We start from the raw sequence: 14717 nt of genomic DNA, 5'->3' as shown, positions 1-14717 counted from the left end.
TGATACTGTCCCTATACACTTCAGCACACCGCTGCCTGCACTGATACTGTCCCTATACACTACAGCACACTGCTGCCTGCACTGATACTGTCCCTATACACTACAGCACACCCCTGCCTGCACTGATACTGTCCCTATACACTACAGCACACCGCTGCCTGCAATGATACTGTCCCTATACACTACAGCACACCGCTGCCTGCAATGATACTGTCCCTATACACTACAGCACACTACTGCCTGCACTGATACTGTCCCTATACACTACAGCACACCACTGCCTGCTTCGGAAACCGCACATACCAGCCGCTACGGCGATCGCGTTGCTTTCTCCCGCCGCAGTTCAGTTGCCCTGCAGTCCATAATACGGCAAAGCTGTGTGAGCAAGTCAAAAGCAGATTTCATTGGCTCCGGACCGCGTGACCACTAAGTCAATCACATTGGCTTACTTTGACAGACAGGGGTCAGGAGCTAATGACTTATGCAACCTACATAAGACCTCACTATTAGCTCCATCACGTCTCGGTTTCCCTTGAGGTAGGACCTGCCCTAGTACCCAAATATTGAAGGGAGCTGGTGGAAATAAAAAAAATTATACATACCTGGGGCTTCCTCCAGCCCCATTCGCTCGGATCACTCCCATACCACCTTCTGCTGCCCGCAGCTTCGGGAACCGGGTCCCGTCACTTACATCAGTCGGCTCCAGTCTACACAGGAGAAGTGCGCCCTCTACGTATCTCTCCAGCAGCTGCTAGAGAGGTACGCAAAGAGCGCACTTCTCCGGCGTAGACTGGCTGCGACTGAGAAGTGCGGGGACCCGGTATCGGCGCTGCAGAAGACTGAGGATGGCGGCGTGGGAGCGATCCGAACAGATTAGGTATGTATAAATCTTTATTTTGCCAGCTCTGATACACTTTAAAGTGAGGAAATAAAAATAAGATACTTACCTCAGTAGTTGACTGGCCCAGAGTTTTCCTAGTTCCTCTTTCGGCCTGTAGTTCCAGCGTAGAGTCTCCATCTCCTGGCCACGCCCCGGCCGTGTACGGGTGCATCTGGACTAGGCATGTGCAAGAGAGGTCCACGTGTGACCAGCAGAATGAAGAACTTCTGCACTGACCTTTTTTTAAACCAACAAGTTTGCTGAAAATGTTTATCAAAGTACAACATTGCCAGATGTCAGCAACACATAGTACAAGGGTAACTATGCAGTAATTATTGTGAATCACACATTGAAGGCATGTAGGGTGGTATATTTAATTTTGGGGCAGGAATCAGAAAAGAATCATGGTGAAATGGAGCCCTAGGCAAGTACCAAGTTTGGGGTTACCCTTGATGGACACTTTGCTTTTTTTTTGTAAGATTTGGTGGGGGTTAGTGTCCAGGCCCCTAGCCTCTCTTCAGGCCCTAGGCAGCTGCCTAGGTGTGCCTTGTGGATGATGATCCAGCTCTGCCGGGAGTTGTTCCATATTAAACTCAGTAGTAAAGGATGTAGACTTTAAAAAAAATACCTGGCCAATGTATATTGGGGAGTGATGCTGAATATATAGAATTTTGGGGACAGGAATAGTCTTGTACACAGACCTTACTTGCTCACACCCAGTCTGGTCGTGCTCAACCACGGCCGGGAGCGAAACCAGAAGCTGAAAAGGGACCCTGCACTGGAGTGGTAGGCTCTAGGGATCCAGGAACCCTTCCAAATACTAAAGCAAGTATCTAACTCCCCCTCCCTCCCTCAACCCACACCCCACCACCACCCCCACACACCACCCCCTACACACCACCACCCCCTACACAACACCTCCCCTCCCCACCACCCCCTACACACCATCTCCACACCCCACCACCCTCTACACACCATCTCCACACCCCACCACCCCCTACACACCATCTCAGCACCCCATCACCACCTACACACCATCTCAGCACCCCATCACCACCTACACACCATCTCCACACCCCACCACCCCCTACACACCATCTCAGCACCCCATCACCCCCTACACATCATCTCCACACCATCTCCACACCCCACCACCCTCTACACACCATCTCCACACCCCACCACCCCCTACACACCATCTCAGCACCCCATCACCACCTACACACCATCTCAGCACCCCATCACCCCCTACACACCATCTCAGCACCCCATCACCCCCTACACATCATCTCCACACCATCTCCACACCCCACCACCCTCTACACACCATCTCAGCACCCCATCACCCCCTACACACCATCTCCCCTCCCCACCACCCCCTACACACCATCTCAGCACCCCATCACCCCCTACACACCATCTCCCCTCCCCACCACCCCCTACACACCATCTCAGCACCCCATCACCCCCTACACACCACCTCCCCACCCCACCACCCCCTACACACCACCTCCCCTCCCCACCACCCGCTACACACCATCTCCACACCCCACCACCCTCTACACACCATCTCCACACCCCACCACCCTCTACACACCATCTCCACACCCCACCACCCTCTGCACACCATCTCAGCACCCCATCACCCCCTACACACCATCTCCCCTCCCCACAACCCCCTACACACCATCTCAGCACCCCACTACCCTCTACACACCATCTTAGCACCCCATCACCCCCTACACACCATCTCCCCTCCCCACAACCCCCTACACACCATCTCCAGACCCCACCACACAATTGGCGGAGTCTGCAGGAAGTAAAGTCTTGATTTTGTGTTCAGATTTCAGAGTAAAGGAGAGAAAGCGGTGCAGATACTCACGTATATGCTTGGCCACCTCATCCAGCTTATCTTGTGACCGACTGACAAGAAAGATGGACATCCCCCGTCTCGCCAGCTGCGGGAAGAAGTACAGCATTTATAATATCTATCTATCTATCCATCCATCCATCAATCTCTATCTCTCTCTATCCATCTCTCGATTTCTATCTATATACACTGTATATATCTATCTCTCTCTCCCCCCCCCCCCCCCCCATCTTCTTATAGCGGGAAGTAATTGCAAGTTATTACTGTATGTCCACATGTAGTGCACAGTGGGTGGAGCCATGTAAATCATTCCCACCACCTGTAGTGCATTGTGGGTGGAGCCATGTAAACCATTCCCACCTGTAGTGCACTGTGGGTGGAGCCATGTAAATCATTCCCACCTGTAGTGCACTGTGGGTGGCGCCATGTAAATCATTCCCACCTGTAGTGCACTGTGGGTGGAGCCATGTAAATCATTCCCACCTGTAGTGCACTGTGGGTGGAGCCATGTAAATCATTCCCACCTGTAGTGCACTGTGGGTGGAGCCATGTAAATCATTTCCACCTGTAGTGTACTGTGGGCGGAGCCATGTAAATCATGCTTTTAGATAGGCATACACCTGACCTAAACCATGGTCAATGACATATGAATAATTCAGAGCTTGTGCACATTTAATGGTCAGCTTATGCAAATGTATGCAGTTTGAAAGTGGAATGATTAAGTACAACAGATATTTCACTGCATAGGTCTATTTTTAAGCTCCATAAATTTGCATACAATTACAGTGGGGGAGGTGGGGTTTTAAAGACATTAGCTTATTTTATTCAGCTTATGATATAGACCGGGTTCCTAAAAAACAATAAATAAGCACAGTTCTCACCTCTTCGGCATAGGCTTTTCCAATTCCATCCGTGGCTCCAGTGACAACTGCAGAGAAACAAGAAGGATGAGTGACTGATTTTTGGGGATACAGGATATAATTTTTGGGTACAGGTGATCCATTTTTGGGGCTGAATGGTTTATTTTTGGTAATGGGCGATTTATTCTTGGGGGATCAATGATTTCTTTTAGGCGATGAGCAATTTATTTTGGGGATGAGCAATTTACTTTTAAAGGATACCCAAACTGACAAGTGACTTGATGAGTTAGAAGTGTATGTACAGTGCCAAGCACACAAATAACTATGCTGTGTTCCTTTTTTCTTTCTCTGCCTGAAAGAGTTAAATATCAGGTATGTAAGTGGCTCAGGCCTGACTCAAGACAGGAAGTGACTACAGTGTGACCCTCACTGATAAGAAATTCCAACTATAAAACACTTTCCTAGCAGAAAATAGCTTCTGAGAGCAAGAAAGAGGTAAAAAAGGGGAATTTCTTATCAGTGAGGGTCACACTGTAGTCACTTCTTGTCTGAGTCAGGACTGAGTCAGCCACTTACATACCTGATATTAAACTCTTTCAGGCAGAGTAAGAAAAAAGGAACACAGCATAGTTATTAGTGTGCTTGGCACTGTACATACACATGTCTATCTCATCATGTCACATGTCACCTCGGGTATCCTTTAAGGATGAGGGATTTATTTTTGGGGATGAGCGAAGTGACCATCAGTCTGCTTCTAAAAATCCCCACCAATAAATTGGGTTCTCCACTGACGGCAATTTATAATGTGTAAGGTAGAATAGGATTGGATGCAGGAAAAGAAGAAAATTTCTATCTACAGACTTTATAAATGCCCCAATAAAGTATATGCATACATTTAATCTTCCACGAACAAAAGTAAAGGTGGCCATACACTATACAATAAAATTATTTGATTTTACAGCAATTCGCAAAAAAACCCTACAAAAAACAAAAACGATCGTGTTCCGCCAACCGACACCCAACCCCCCCCCCCCCCAATCAAGAAATCCGATCACCCATTCCCCCAGCAACCTCCTCAGTGTCTCTGCGTCCCTCCCTGCACACGCACACAACAAAATAAAAGCACACACGGGGACATGGGACGCAGAGACACTTGCGGTTTATTAGGTAGGATTTTTATGAAAATTGAATGGTGTAGGGTAGAAGATTGTCAATGTCTTAATATATTACCTACACACAAAAAAATTTCAATCATTCTTTTTCAAAATTGGGGAAAAATTTTACGTGTGTGTGGCACATTGGTCAGATTTTTCAAATGTTACAAACCAGTGTTCTCCCCAGGCTCTTTTAGCCGGGTGCTCCACCCGGCTAGTTTTGGTGAACACCCGGCTGTCATCAGCTCACCTCCTCCTCTGCTGTAAGCAGAATTGCTCACAGAAGCACCGGCCCTGCATTCTCTCAGCTCGCCCCACCCGGCTACTTTTTCATACCACCCGACTGGAAAAAAATTCTGAGGAGAACACTGTAAACAATTACAAAAGTTGATTTGAATTGAAAAGAAATGTTAAAGATTGTATGGTGTGCATTTGCTTTTTCCTGAAAATATTTCACCACTGACCAAGCATCACATCAGGAAAGCAGGGATTATGGTTGTGGATAATTTGGATGGCTTCAGATGAGATACCACTGTAAGAAGGTGGTGACTATCTCTATGCACATAATGGTGTTTAATTATCACAGACATGCTCATTATACAGATTATGACACCTGACGCTCCCCCATAACCTGCTTGTCTTATTTATGTACATTTTTTCTCCCTGAGGGATCATTGACACTAGTTAGTGAGTTGAAAATGCATGAATGGGTGTGTGAGTTGTTGTGCATTTCCGAAAGTTTGAATCATTCCCGACGAGCTGAAACTCACTGTTGTAGTGTGAATGATAAAATGGAAGTCTATCGACTCGTTCCCATGTAATACGCACACTTCTGCCACGTTCACGTCACCAGGGGCGTTCTGTGCCAGTGCCGTACTACCTGGGGGTAGTGAACGAGGCAGTACTACCTGGGGACGTGAACGAGGAGGGCACATATGCAGGACGAGCTCAGCTGACGTGACTGAAGGCGGATTACCGGGGCCGATAGCAGGCGAATGGAGGCACCCGGGAGGGCGGTGAAAGAGGCAACAGAGGTCATGGGGCTGGATGAAGCCACAGGTAAGTATGAATTATTTTACCTCTCTCGTCTCAGGTTAGGTTTAAATTGTTTAAATTTATGAGGAGCCGGAGCATTTTTGTACTCAGGTACCCAAAGATTACTCAGACTCCACAGCCCTGATTTCCACAAGGAAGGGCGGTTCCCAGAACTTTAAGTGTACCTGAGACAAAGGGGAAAAAAAGTTTTAATTTATACATAGGGCTTCCTCCAGCCCCCTTCGGCCTGATCACTACCTCGTCCTCGGCCGCCTGCTGCCTCTGCAATCTGGCCTGGTAATTCAGCCAGTCGGCGCATACACAGTCCGGCCACGCATGCTTACCCTGTCACGCTTCCGCAACCGGGAGCATTCTGCACCTGTGCAGTAGTACTGCGCAAGTGAAGAACTCCTGACAACAGGAGCGCCATAAGGGAGCGCATGTGCAGTAAGCCCCAACTCACAAAGTTATCGGGCCGGCTTGCAGAGGCTGCAGGCAATGGAGGACGGGGATGAGGTAGTGATCAGGCCGAAGGGGGCTAGAGGAAGCCCTAGGTATGTATAAAATGTGTTTCCTAGAGAGGTGGGTATATGCAAGAACCTTCCTAGAGAGGCGGGTATATGCAAGAACCTTCCTAGAGAGGCGGGTATATGCAAGAACCTTCCTAGAGAGGCGGGTATATGCAAGAACCTTCCTAGAGAGGCGGGTATATGCAAGAACCTTCCTAGAGAGGTGGGTATATGCAAGAACCTTCCTAGAGAGGTGTGTATATGCAGGAACCTTCCTAGAGAGGTGGGTATATACAGGAACCTTTCTGGAGAGATGGGTATATGCAGGAACCTTTCTGGAGAGAGAGGCATATGCAGGAACCTTCCTAGAGAGGCAAGTAAAGAGCACAGTTAGGGCTCTTTTCCACTAGGTGCAGTTCGATCAGAAAATCAGATAGCGCCTGTTTTGCCGATCGCTACAGCACCACAATTACCATGTACAAATCATGATGCTGTTTTTCCACTAGTGCGATTCATTTTCCCCTGAATTGCAATCGCCGGCCTGCACAATTTTTGGTGTGTTTATACAAAAGTATAGGAGCACAGGAAAATTGCATCGCAATTATGCCTCTATGCATTTCTTCCTGCGATTTGTCAATTTTACCGGCAAGGGTTTTTTTCTCTATCGAAAATTACCAGAACAACCCAACCACAATTGCACCATGCACCGTGGATCACAACGCAACCGTGCCAAAATTGTGGTAGCGGAAATGGAAGGAAGCCCGTTTCCAGCTCATTTGTGCATGCAATAGCGTTTCCTAGTGAAAAAAGGGCCCTAATGACCCGTCACAGTCCGATCAGCGCAGTCTACACAGGTCTACTACACCGCAGTATTTACTCATTCCCACACTAGTCCGGTCACTTGCTGTGTGCTCTGGTTAGGCAGTCTAGGGTCATCTGAATCACAGGACTGGCTGGACAAGACGACCAGTCATTTAACAGTATTGGGAATTTCCTGCAGACTGTTATTCCATCCACACACTGAACCCTCTAGCCTGGTGTACTGCTTTCTACAGCGCCACATTTACATTCAGCCATTGTACGCGTTCAGCGTGACTTCCAACGCAAGAACCCCATAGAGTGGATCACTTACAGTCAGGAGCAGTAATGCCAGACAACGTGGGTTAAAAATATCCTCCACTCTTTGTCCTCAACTTTCTGGGAACAGTTATTTTTAGCCGCTACCCAATCAACCTTATCTAAATCAGACATCAAAAATACACCAGAGAAACGCAGCAAGCGAAAGGAGTATTTATAGATGCCCTGTCTGTTCCTTCACCCACCGAAAGCTGAAATGCCCAATCCAAGGATAGCGTGCCCATTCATAGCACGTCTCATTTTGTGAACACACATACACACCATCTGTATATAGAAATACACACACTATACACAAAACACACCCCACCATAGCTCCTTCCCTGAACACCTGAATAGAGCAAACACTAGATTGATTAAAGATTAATACTGCTGCAGATTCGTGACACATGCCTTTCCTGTCAGTTCTTTTGGGAAGGGGAGGGGGGGGGGGGGAGGCGTGCATAAGAGGGATGACAGAGAGCTTGCATCAGTATTCCTCTTGGGGATCCATTACATAGAAAGAAAATTGCTATTTCAATTCCCCTTTGTTGCTAAAAATAGCAGCCCCAATTGATTCAAGCAAACAGGGCACAGGCTTAGCAGAGCTGAATATAGAAATCGCTGAATTCCCTGAGACTGAATGCTAACGCAGACTAGCAGATGCCAGCCCACATCTAACAAAGAACAAAAGATGAGCGCGATGCAGCCTGCAAGTTAATAAGAGCAACTTCGGGCATTGTTACGGAAAAAAAGATCCACCAACATGGCGGCAGGGGTGGAAAAAAAACGCTAATAGACAATCTGTAGATAGATGTCTCGCATCCTGACATACACCTCATCACCCAGGTCTTCTCCTCACCCAACCAACTCCCAAAATACTTAATATGAATGGAATGTAGACCCCGTCACCAAGGTCCTCTCCTCGCCCAACCAACTCCCAATATACTGACCATGAATGGAATATGTACAACCCATCAACCAGGTCCTCTCCTCACCCAACCATCAAGATACCCACCATGTAGGAAATGTACAGGAAATGTGAGGTCCTCTCCTCACCCAACCAACTCCTAATATAAAGACCATGAAGAAAATGTTCACCCTATCACCCAGGTGCTCTCCACACCCAACCAACTCCTAATATACTGACCATGGAAGCAATGTTCACCCCATCACCCAGGTGCTCTCCTCACCCAACCAACTCCCAATATACTGACCATGGAAGCAATGTTTACCCTATCACCCAGGTGCTCTCCACACCCAACCAACTCCTAATATACTGACCATGGAAGCACTGTTCACCCAATCACCCTGGTGCTCTCCACACCCAACCAACTCCCAATATACTGACCATGGAAGCAATGTTCACCCTATCACCCAGGTGCTCTCCACACCCAACCAACTCCTAATATACTGACCATGGAGGAAATGTACATCCCATCACCCAGGTCCTCTCCTCATCCAACCAACTTCCAATACACGAATGCATGTTACTACAGCGTCGGGCAGGGCAAGCCGAATGATGGCTCTTCCTGCTGCCGCTAACAACCCTGCAGCTTTAAATACTATTCCCCATTCCGAGTTGCGACAATTCGGGGTCTGGCAACTGCAGGGCGCGCAGATTAGCATTGCTGCTATGATGGCACCCAGCTTCAGTGCTCTACGATGGGTGCCGAAATTAACTGTTCCACATTACACTGACCATGGAGGAAATTTACACCCCATCACCCAGGTCCTCTTCTCACCCAACCAACTCCCAATACGCTGACCATGGATGCAATGTACACCCCATTACCCAGGTCTTCTCCTCATCCAACCAACTTTTAATATATGGACCATGGATGTAATGTACACCCACCCCACACCTAACCAACTCCTAATACTGTATACTGACCATGGGGAAAATGTACACAGAGTCACCCAGGTCCACTCTTCACCCAACCAATGCATCCACGTTAACGCGCCAAGAAATTTGGGCACAGGGCAAAGCTGAAAAATGTCTCACCCTGCTCCTGCAAAATTCCTGGAGGCGTTAACCATTTTAACATTCCTACTGATACCAATAATTCTGTCTCCAAACTTCTGTCCCTCACTTCCTCCCATGGCTTGTCTCAGTGGTCCACTGCTCCAACTCACACTGATGGCCATACGCTCGACCTCATATTCACTCGTCTCTGTTCTGTCACCGATATTACTAATGCTCCGCTCCCTAATGCTGACCATAACTTACTAACCTTCTCTCTCCTTATTTTCCTACTACGATTGCACAAATACGCTGAAATACTCGCAGAAACTACCGCAGCCTAGACATGCAATCAGTCTCTGATGCCCTGGCACCTCTCCACACATCATCCTTCACTGACCCAGACTCAGCTGCTTACACACTAACACAGCTCCATCACTAAAGTCATAGATGACTTCGCTCCTCTTACCAATGTCTGCCCTCATCGTGTCAGTCCCCAACCTTGGCTGGCCAAAGCTAAACAGTTAAAAAGGTGCTCTAGAGTAGCTGAAAGGGATTAAAGGAACCTTAACACAAGTGAGGACGTCAGCTCATAACAAAAAAAAAAAAAAAAAAACAACAACATTGAACAACTTTAGAAATGATCTCCCTGTGGCAAAACAGTGCCATTTTTCATACCAAATATCCTCCCATTTCCACAATCCAAAGCACTTGAGCACTTTTATCTCCATTCTCCGTCCCCCTCCTCCTCCTCATACTTATCAGCTGAAGACTTTGCAACATACTTCACTAATAAAAAATTGACAAAATCTGAAGTGGTTTTTCCATGCAGGCCTCAAATCCCATATCCACACCTCTCATAGACTGCTCTCTATATGCCTTCTCTTCCATCCCTGAGCATTCTCTCTCCTCTATAATCTCCAAATCCCATCTAACCACCTGTTCTTCCCTCCCATCTCATTCTGAAACATCACTATTTAACATGTCCCTCTCCACTGGCATCCTTCTGTCCCCACTCAAAAAGGCTTTAGTGACACCACTACTTAAAGAGGAGCTGTTAGGTATAAGGTCTCAGAGAAAATAAACACATATATCAGTAGCTAAATATAGGCTGTACTTACATTACATATGCATTTCACTGTCCACGTTTGGATTTCACAGAATTTTTATATAGTATATGCAGAGAATGATGCTCCTGACAGCTCATGGCAGGTTCCATGTTTGTCTGTCTCCTATGAAGCCAAATGTGTAGTCATGTCCTCCCTGCTTCCTGATCACAGAAAAGCTAGTACTGAATAACAGTAGTGTGCAGTGAATATTAATTAGCCATGTGGCTAGGAACAATAGCGGACTCCTGCAGTGTACTCTGCCCGGAGATTTATCAGTGCCCTGGAATGAGTTACATGCTATTGTTATTTGACCCTGTAACTTCTCATTAGCAGCCGAGGGGAGAGCCCCAGAATGCTTTGCAGTATGGAATGCGGCTTGCGTCTTCTTAAGAGCTTGGGAATAACAGCTTTGCTGATAAGCACACATCAAATGTAAGAGAGATTTTTATCTTCAGTAATGCCTTTTTGGCTTCCTTCTAAACTGTTTAACACAGGAGAATAGAGGTTTAAATTAGCTTTTGTAGCCTGACAGTTACTCTTTAAAAAAAAACGCATCTCTAGATCCCACCGCACTCACCAACTACCACCCTGTGTCATTTCTCCCAATCACATCCAAATTACTTGCACGACACATACTGTACATGCTAACCTAAGCCATTATTTATCTGCTAACTCCCTGCTTGATCAGTTCCAGTCTGGCTTTCGCTCCAACCACTCCACAGAAACAGCTCTTACTAAAGTGGCAAATGATCTTCTTACAGCTAAATCCAAAGGGATTTTTTCCATACTCCTCCTTCTTGATTCGTCATCAGCATTTGATACTGTTGACCGCACCTTACTTCTACAGATACTTTCATCTGTAAGCATAAGGGGCCTCGCTCTCCTGACTATCTTCCCATCTCTCTGGAGGGTCTTTCACAGGCTCTTATGCTGGATACACATGTTGCGTTTCCGCGTTCGATGCGGCGTTCGATTCGCGTCAATTCGATTATTTCCGAGCATTTCCAAGCGCATTTCGATTATTTTTAGGTCGAATGCCATGTAAAGTATGGCAAATCGACCTAACGATCCATCGACCCGCGAATCGGACATGTCGGAAATAATTTAATCGACGCGAATCGAACGCTGCATCGACGCGGAAACGCAACGTGTGTATCCAGCATTACACAGATCAGATCTTCTCATCCTTTGTCTGTAGGGGTACATCAAGGCTTTGTTCTTAGCCCCCTCTTTTTCATCTACATGCACAGTCTTGGCAACTTCATCAACTCATTTGGGTTTCAATACCACTTATATGCAGACGATACACAACTGTACTTCTTGGCCCCAGACCTCAACTCCCTCCTCACACTTGTTCTTCACTGTTTGTCTGCTTATATCCTCCTTCACGTCCTCTCACTTCTTAAAACTTAAGAGTAAAAACAGAATTAATCAATTTTCCACTGTCTCTGTCCACCTTTCTGCCTGAAATAACAATAAATGTTAACAGTCCCATAACTTTGGTTTCTTAACCCTCCTGGCGGTATAAAAAAAATACGCCAGGAGGCAGCGCGGGCAGTTTTTTTTTTAAATTTTTTTTTTTCTATATCATGTAGCGAGCCCAGGGCTTGCTACATGATAGCTGCTGCTCAGCGGCATCCCCCCGCCCTCTTCGATCGCCTTCGGCGATCTCCGATCAGGAAATCCCGTTCAAAGGAACGGGATTTCCTGGAGGGCTTCCCCCACGTCGCCATGGCGACGGGCGGGATGATGTCACCGACGTCACTGATGTCGGGTCGTCATTGGAGAGTCCCGGGCCACCCCTCGGCGCTGCCTGGCACTGATTGGCCAGGCAGCGCACGGGGTCTGGGAGGGGGGGGGGGGGCGCGCGTCCGCACCGTATAGCGGCCGATCGGGCGCACGGCGGCGGCGATCGGGGTGCTGGCGCAGCTAGCAAAGTGCTAGCTGCGTCCAGCAAAAAAAAAATTAAAACAAATCGGCCCAGCAGGGCCTGAGCGGCACCCTCGGCGGCTTACCCCGAACTACGTTCGGGGGTTACCGCCAAGAAGGTTAAAGGAGTTCAGTGGGGATTCAAAAATCAAACAAGCTAACACTTTTCCTAGGGCTTCTATCAGCCCCCTGCAGCTGTAATGTCACACGCCATCCTCCTCCGATCACCCATTCCCTGCCGCTGGTCCCGGTTTAATATTCGGTCTAGACAGACAAATAATGCTCACGCCCGTCATCGGGAGCTTACTGCGCAGGCGCAGTACGAAGTTTTTCTTGTACTGCGCCTGCACAGTAAGCTCCAGATGGCGTCGCGCAGGAAGACGAGCGTGATTACACTGGGACCGGTGGTGGGGGAACGGAGCATCAGAAGAGACGGCATGGGACATTACCGCTGCAGGGGGAGGGGGGGGGGGGGGGAGGCGATAGAAGCCATAGGTAAGCATCACCTGGTTTGATTTTTAGGATGCAAAAGAACTCCTTTAAAGCACTGTGCTTAGAGGTAATGTTTGACGCCTCTCTCTCTTATTACTCACGTTCACTCCCTAACCAGCTCCTGTCATCTCCATCTCAAAAAAATCTCACATCCGACCTTTTCTCATTCAAGACAAATAAAATGTTAGCACATGCTCTTATAGTATCTAGTCTGGCCTATTGTAACATACTACTTTGTGGACTACCAAACAGACTGGCACTGTTCCAATCTGTACTGAACTTGGCTGCTTGTCTTATTCATCTTTCTTCTCGCTCTTTCTCTGCTGCCCCTCTCTGTCAAGCTCTTTGTTGGCTGCCAATTAACAATAGGATCCAGTTCAAAACTCTAACCCCTAAACCTACAAAGCTCTCCACAATCTCTCTACCCTGTACATCTCCTCAATAGTTTCCAGATACCAACGCAATGGCAAGCTCAGATCTGCACATGACCTTCTGTTGTCCAACTCTAGAATAACCTCCTCGCATTCACATAAACAAGATTTCGCACAGGCTTCACCCCTACTCTCGCAACACATCCATTACTCTCCAACCTTTGTTATCTGTAAACCCTCTCTCAAAACTTACTTTTTCTGACAAGCATACACTCTACCTTTAGGGCCACTTCCCCTTTGTCCTAAGGCCAAGTTGCACTCCTACTAGATATCCTAAAAACACACTCCCGCTAGGTATGTTTATTGTATACTACCCCACCATTTGTCTCCCCCCCCCCCCCCCCATTCCTTTAGATTGTAAGCTCGCAAGGGCAGGGCACCCCATCACCCAGGTCCTGTCCTCACCCAACAACCTCCCAATATACTGACCATGAGGAAATCCCCCCCCCCCCCCCATCACCCAAGTCCTCTCCACTCCAAAACACTCCAAACTCCTAATATACTGACCATGGAGAAAATGTACACCCGATCACACAGGTCCTCTCCTAACCCACTCAAATCCTAATACTGTATACTGAGCATGGAGAAAATGTACACCTCATCACCCAGGTCCTCTCCACACCCAACCAACTCCTAATATACTGACCATGGATAAAATGTACACCCCATCACCCAGATCCTCTCCTCACCCAAACAACTCTTAATATACTTACCATGGAGAAAATGTACACCCCGCCACCCAGGTCCTCTCCTCACCCAACTCCTAATACTGTATACTGACCATGGGGGAAATGAACACCCCATCACCCAGGTCCTCTTCCTCACCCAACCATCTCCATATATACTGACCAAGGAGAAAATGTACACCCCATCACCCAGGTCCTCTCCACACCCAATCAACTCACTAATATACTGACCATGGAGAAAATGTACACCCCGCCACCCAGATCCTCTCCTCACCCAACCAACTCCTAATATACTGACCATGGAGAAAATGTACACCATCACCCAGGTCCTCTCCACACCCAACCAACTCCTAATATACTGACCATGGAGAAAATGTACACCCCATCACCCAGGTCCTCTCCTCACCCAACCATCTCCATATATACTGACCATGGAGAAAATGTACACCCCATCACCCAGGTCCTCTCCACACCCAACCAACTCCTAATACTGTATACTGACCATGGGGGAAATGAACACCCCATCACCCAGGTTATCTCCTCACCCAACCAACTCCTAATATCCTGACCATGGATGACATGTACTCCCCATCACCCAGGTTACTTTTTTTTTAGTATTTATATAGCACCGGCATCTTCTGCAGAACTGTACATAGTATATTATCTTGTCACTTAAGTGTCCCTCA

The 14717-nt window shown here is 47.5% G+C and overlaps 1 protein-coding gene across 1 annotated transcript in view; it reads right to left on the bottom strand.

Annotated features, from left to right (window-relative positions):
- The window catches only part of HSD17B12 (hydroxysteroid 17-beta dehydrogenase 12), a 104274-nt gene that overhangs the window by 45732 nt on the left and 43825 nt on the right, over positions 1–14717 (bottom strand). Inside the window, exons 2-3 of the mRNA XM_068260167.1 lie at positions 3632–3678; positions 2763–2838 (exon numbers count right to left, since the gene is read on the bottom strand). Coding sequence (XP_068116268.1) covers positions 2763–2838; positions 3632–3678 — 123 coding nt within the window. The remainder of the gene's footprint in view (positions 1–2762; positions 2839–3631; positions 3679–14717) is intronic.

This window comes from Hyperolius riggenbachi, chromosome 11, assembly GCF_040937935.1.
Source record: "Hyperolius riggenbachi isolate aHypRig1 chromosome 11, aHypRig1.pri, whole genome shotgun sequence".
NCBI classification, from domain to species: domain Eukaryota; kingdom Metazoa; phylum Chordata; class Amphibia; order Anura; family Hyperoliidae; genus Hyperolius; species Hyperolius riggenbachi.
This window is presented reverse-complemented; position numbering and strand designations above follow the sequence as displayed.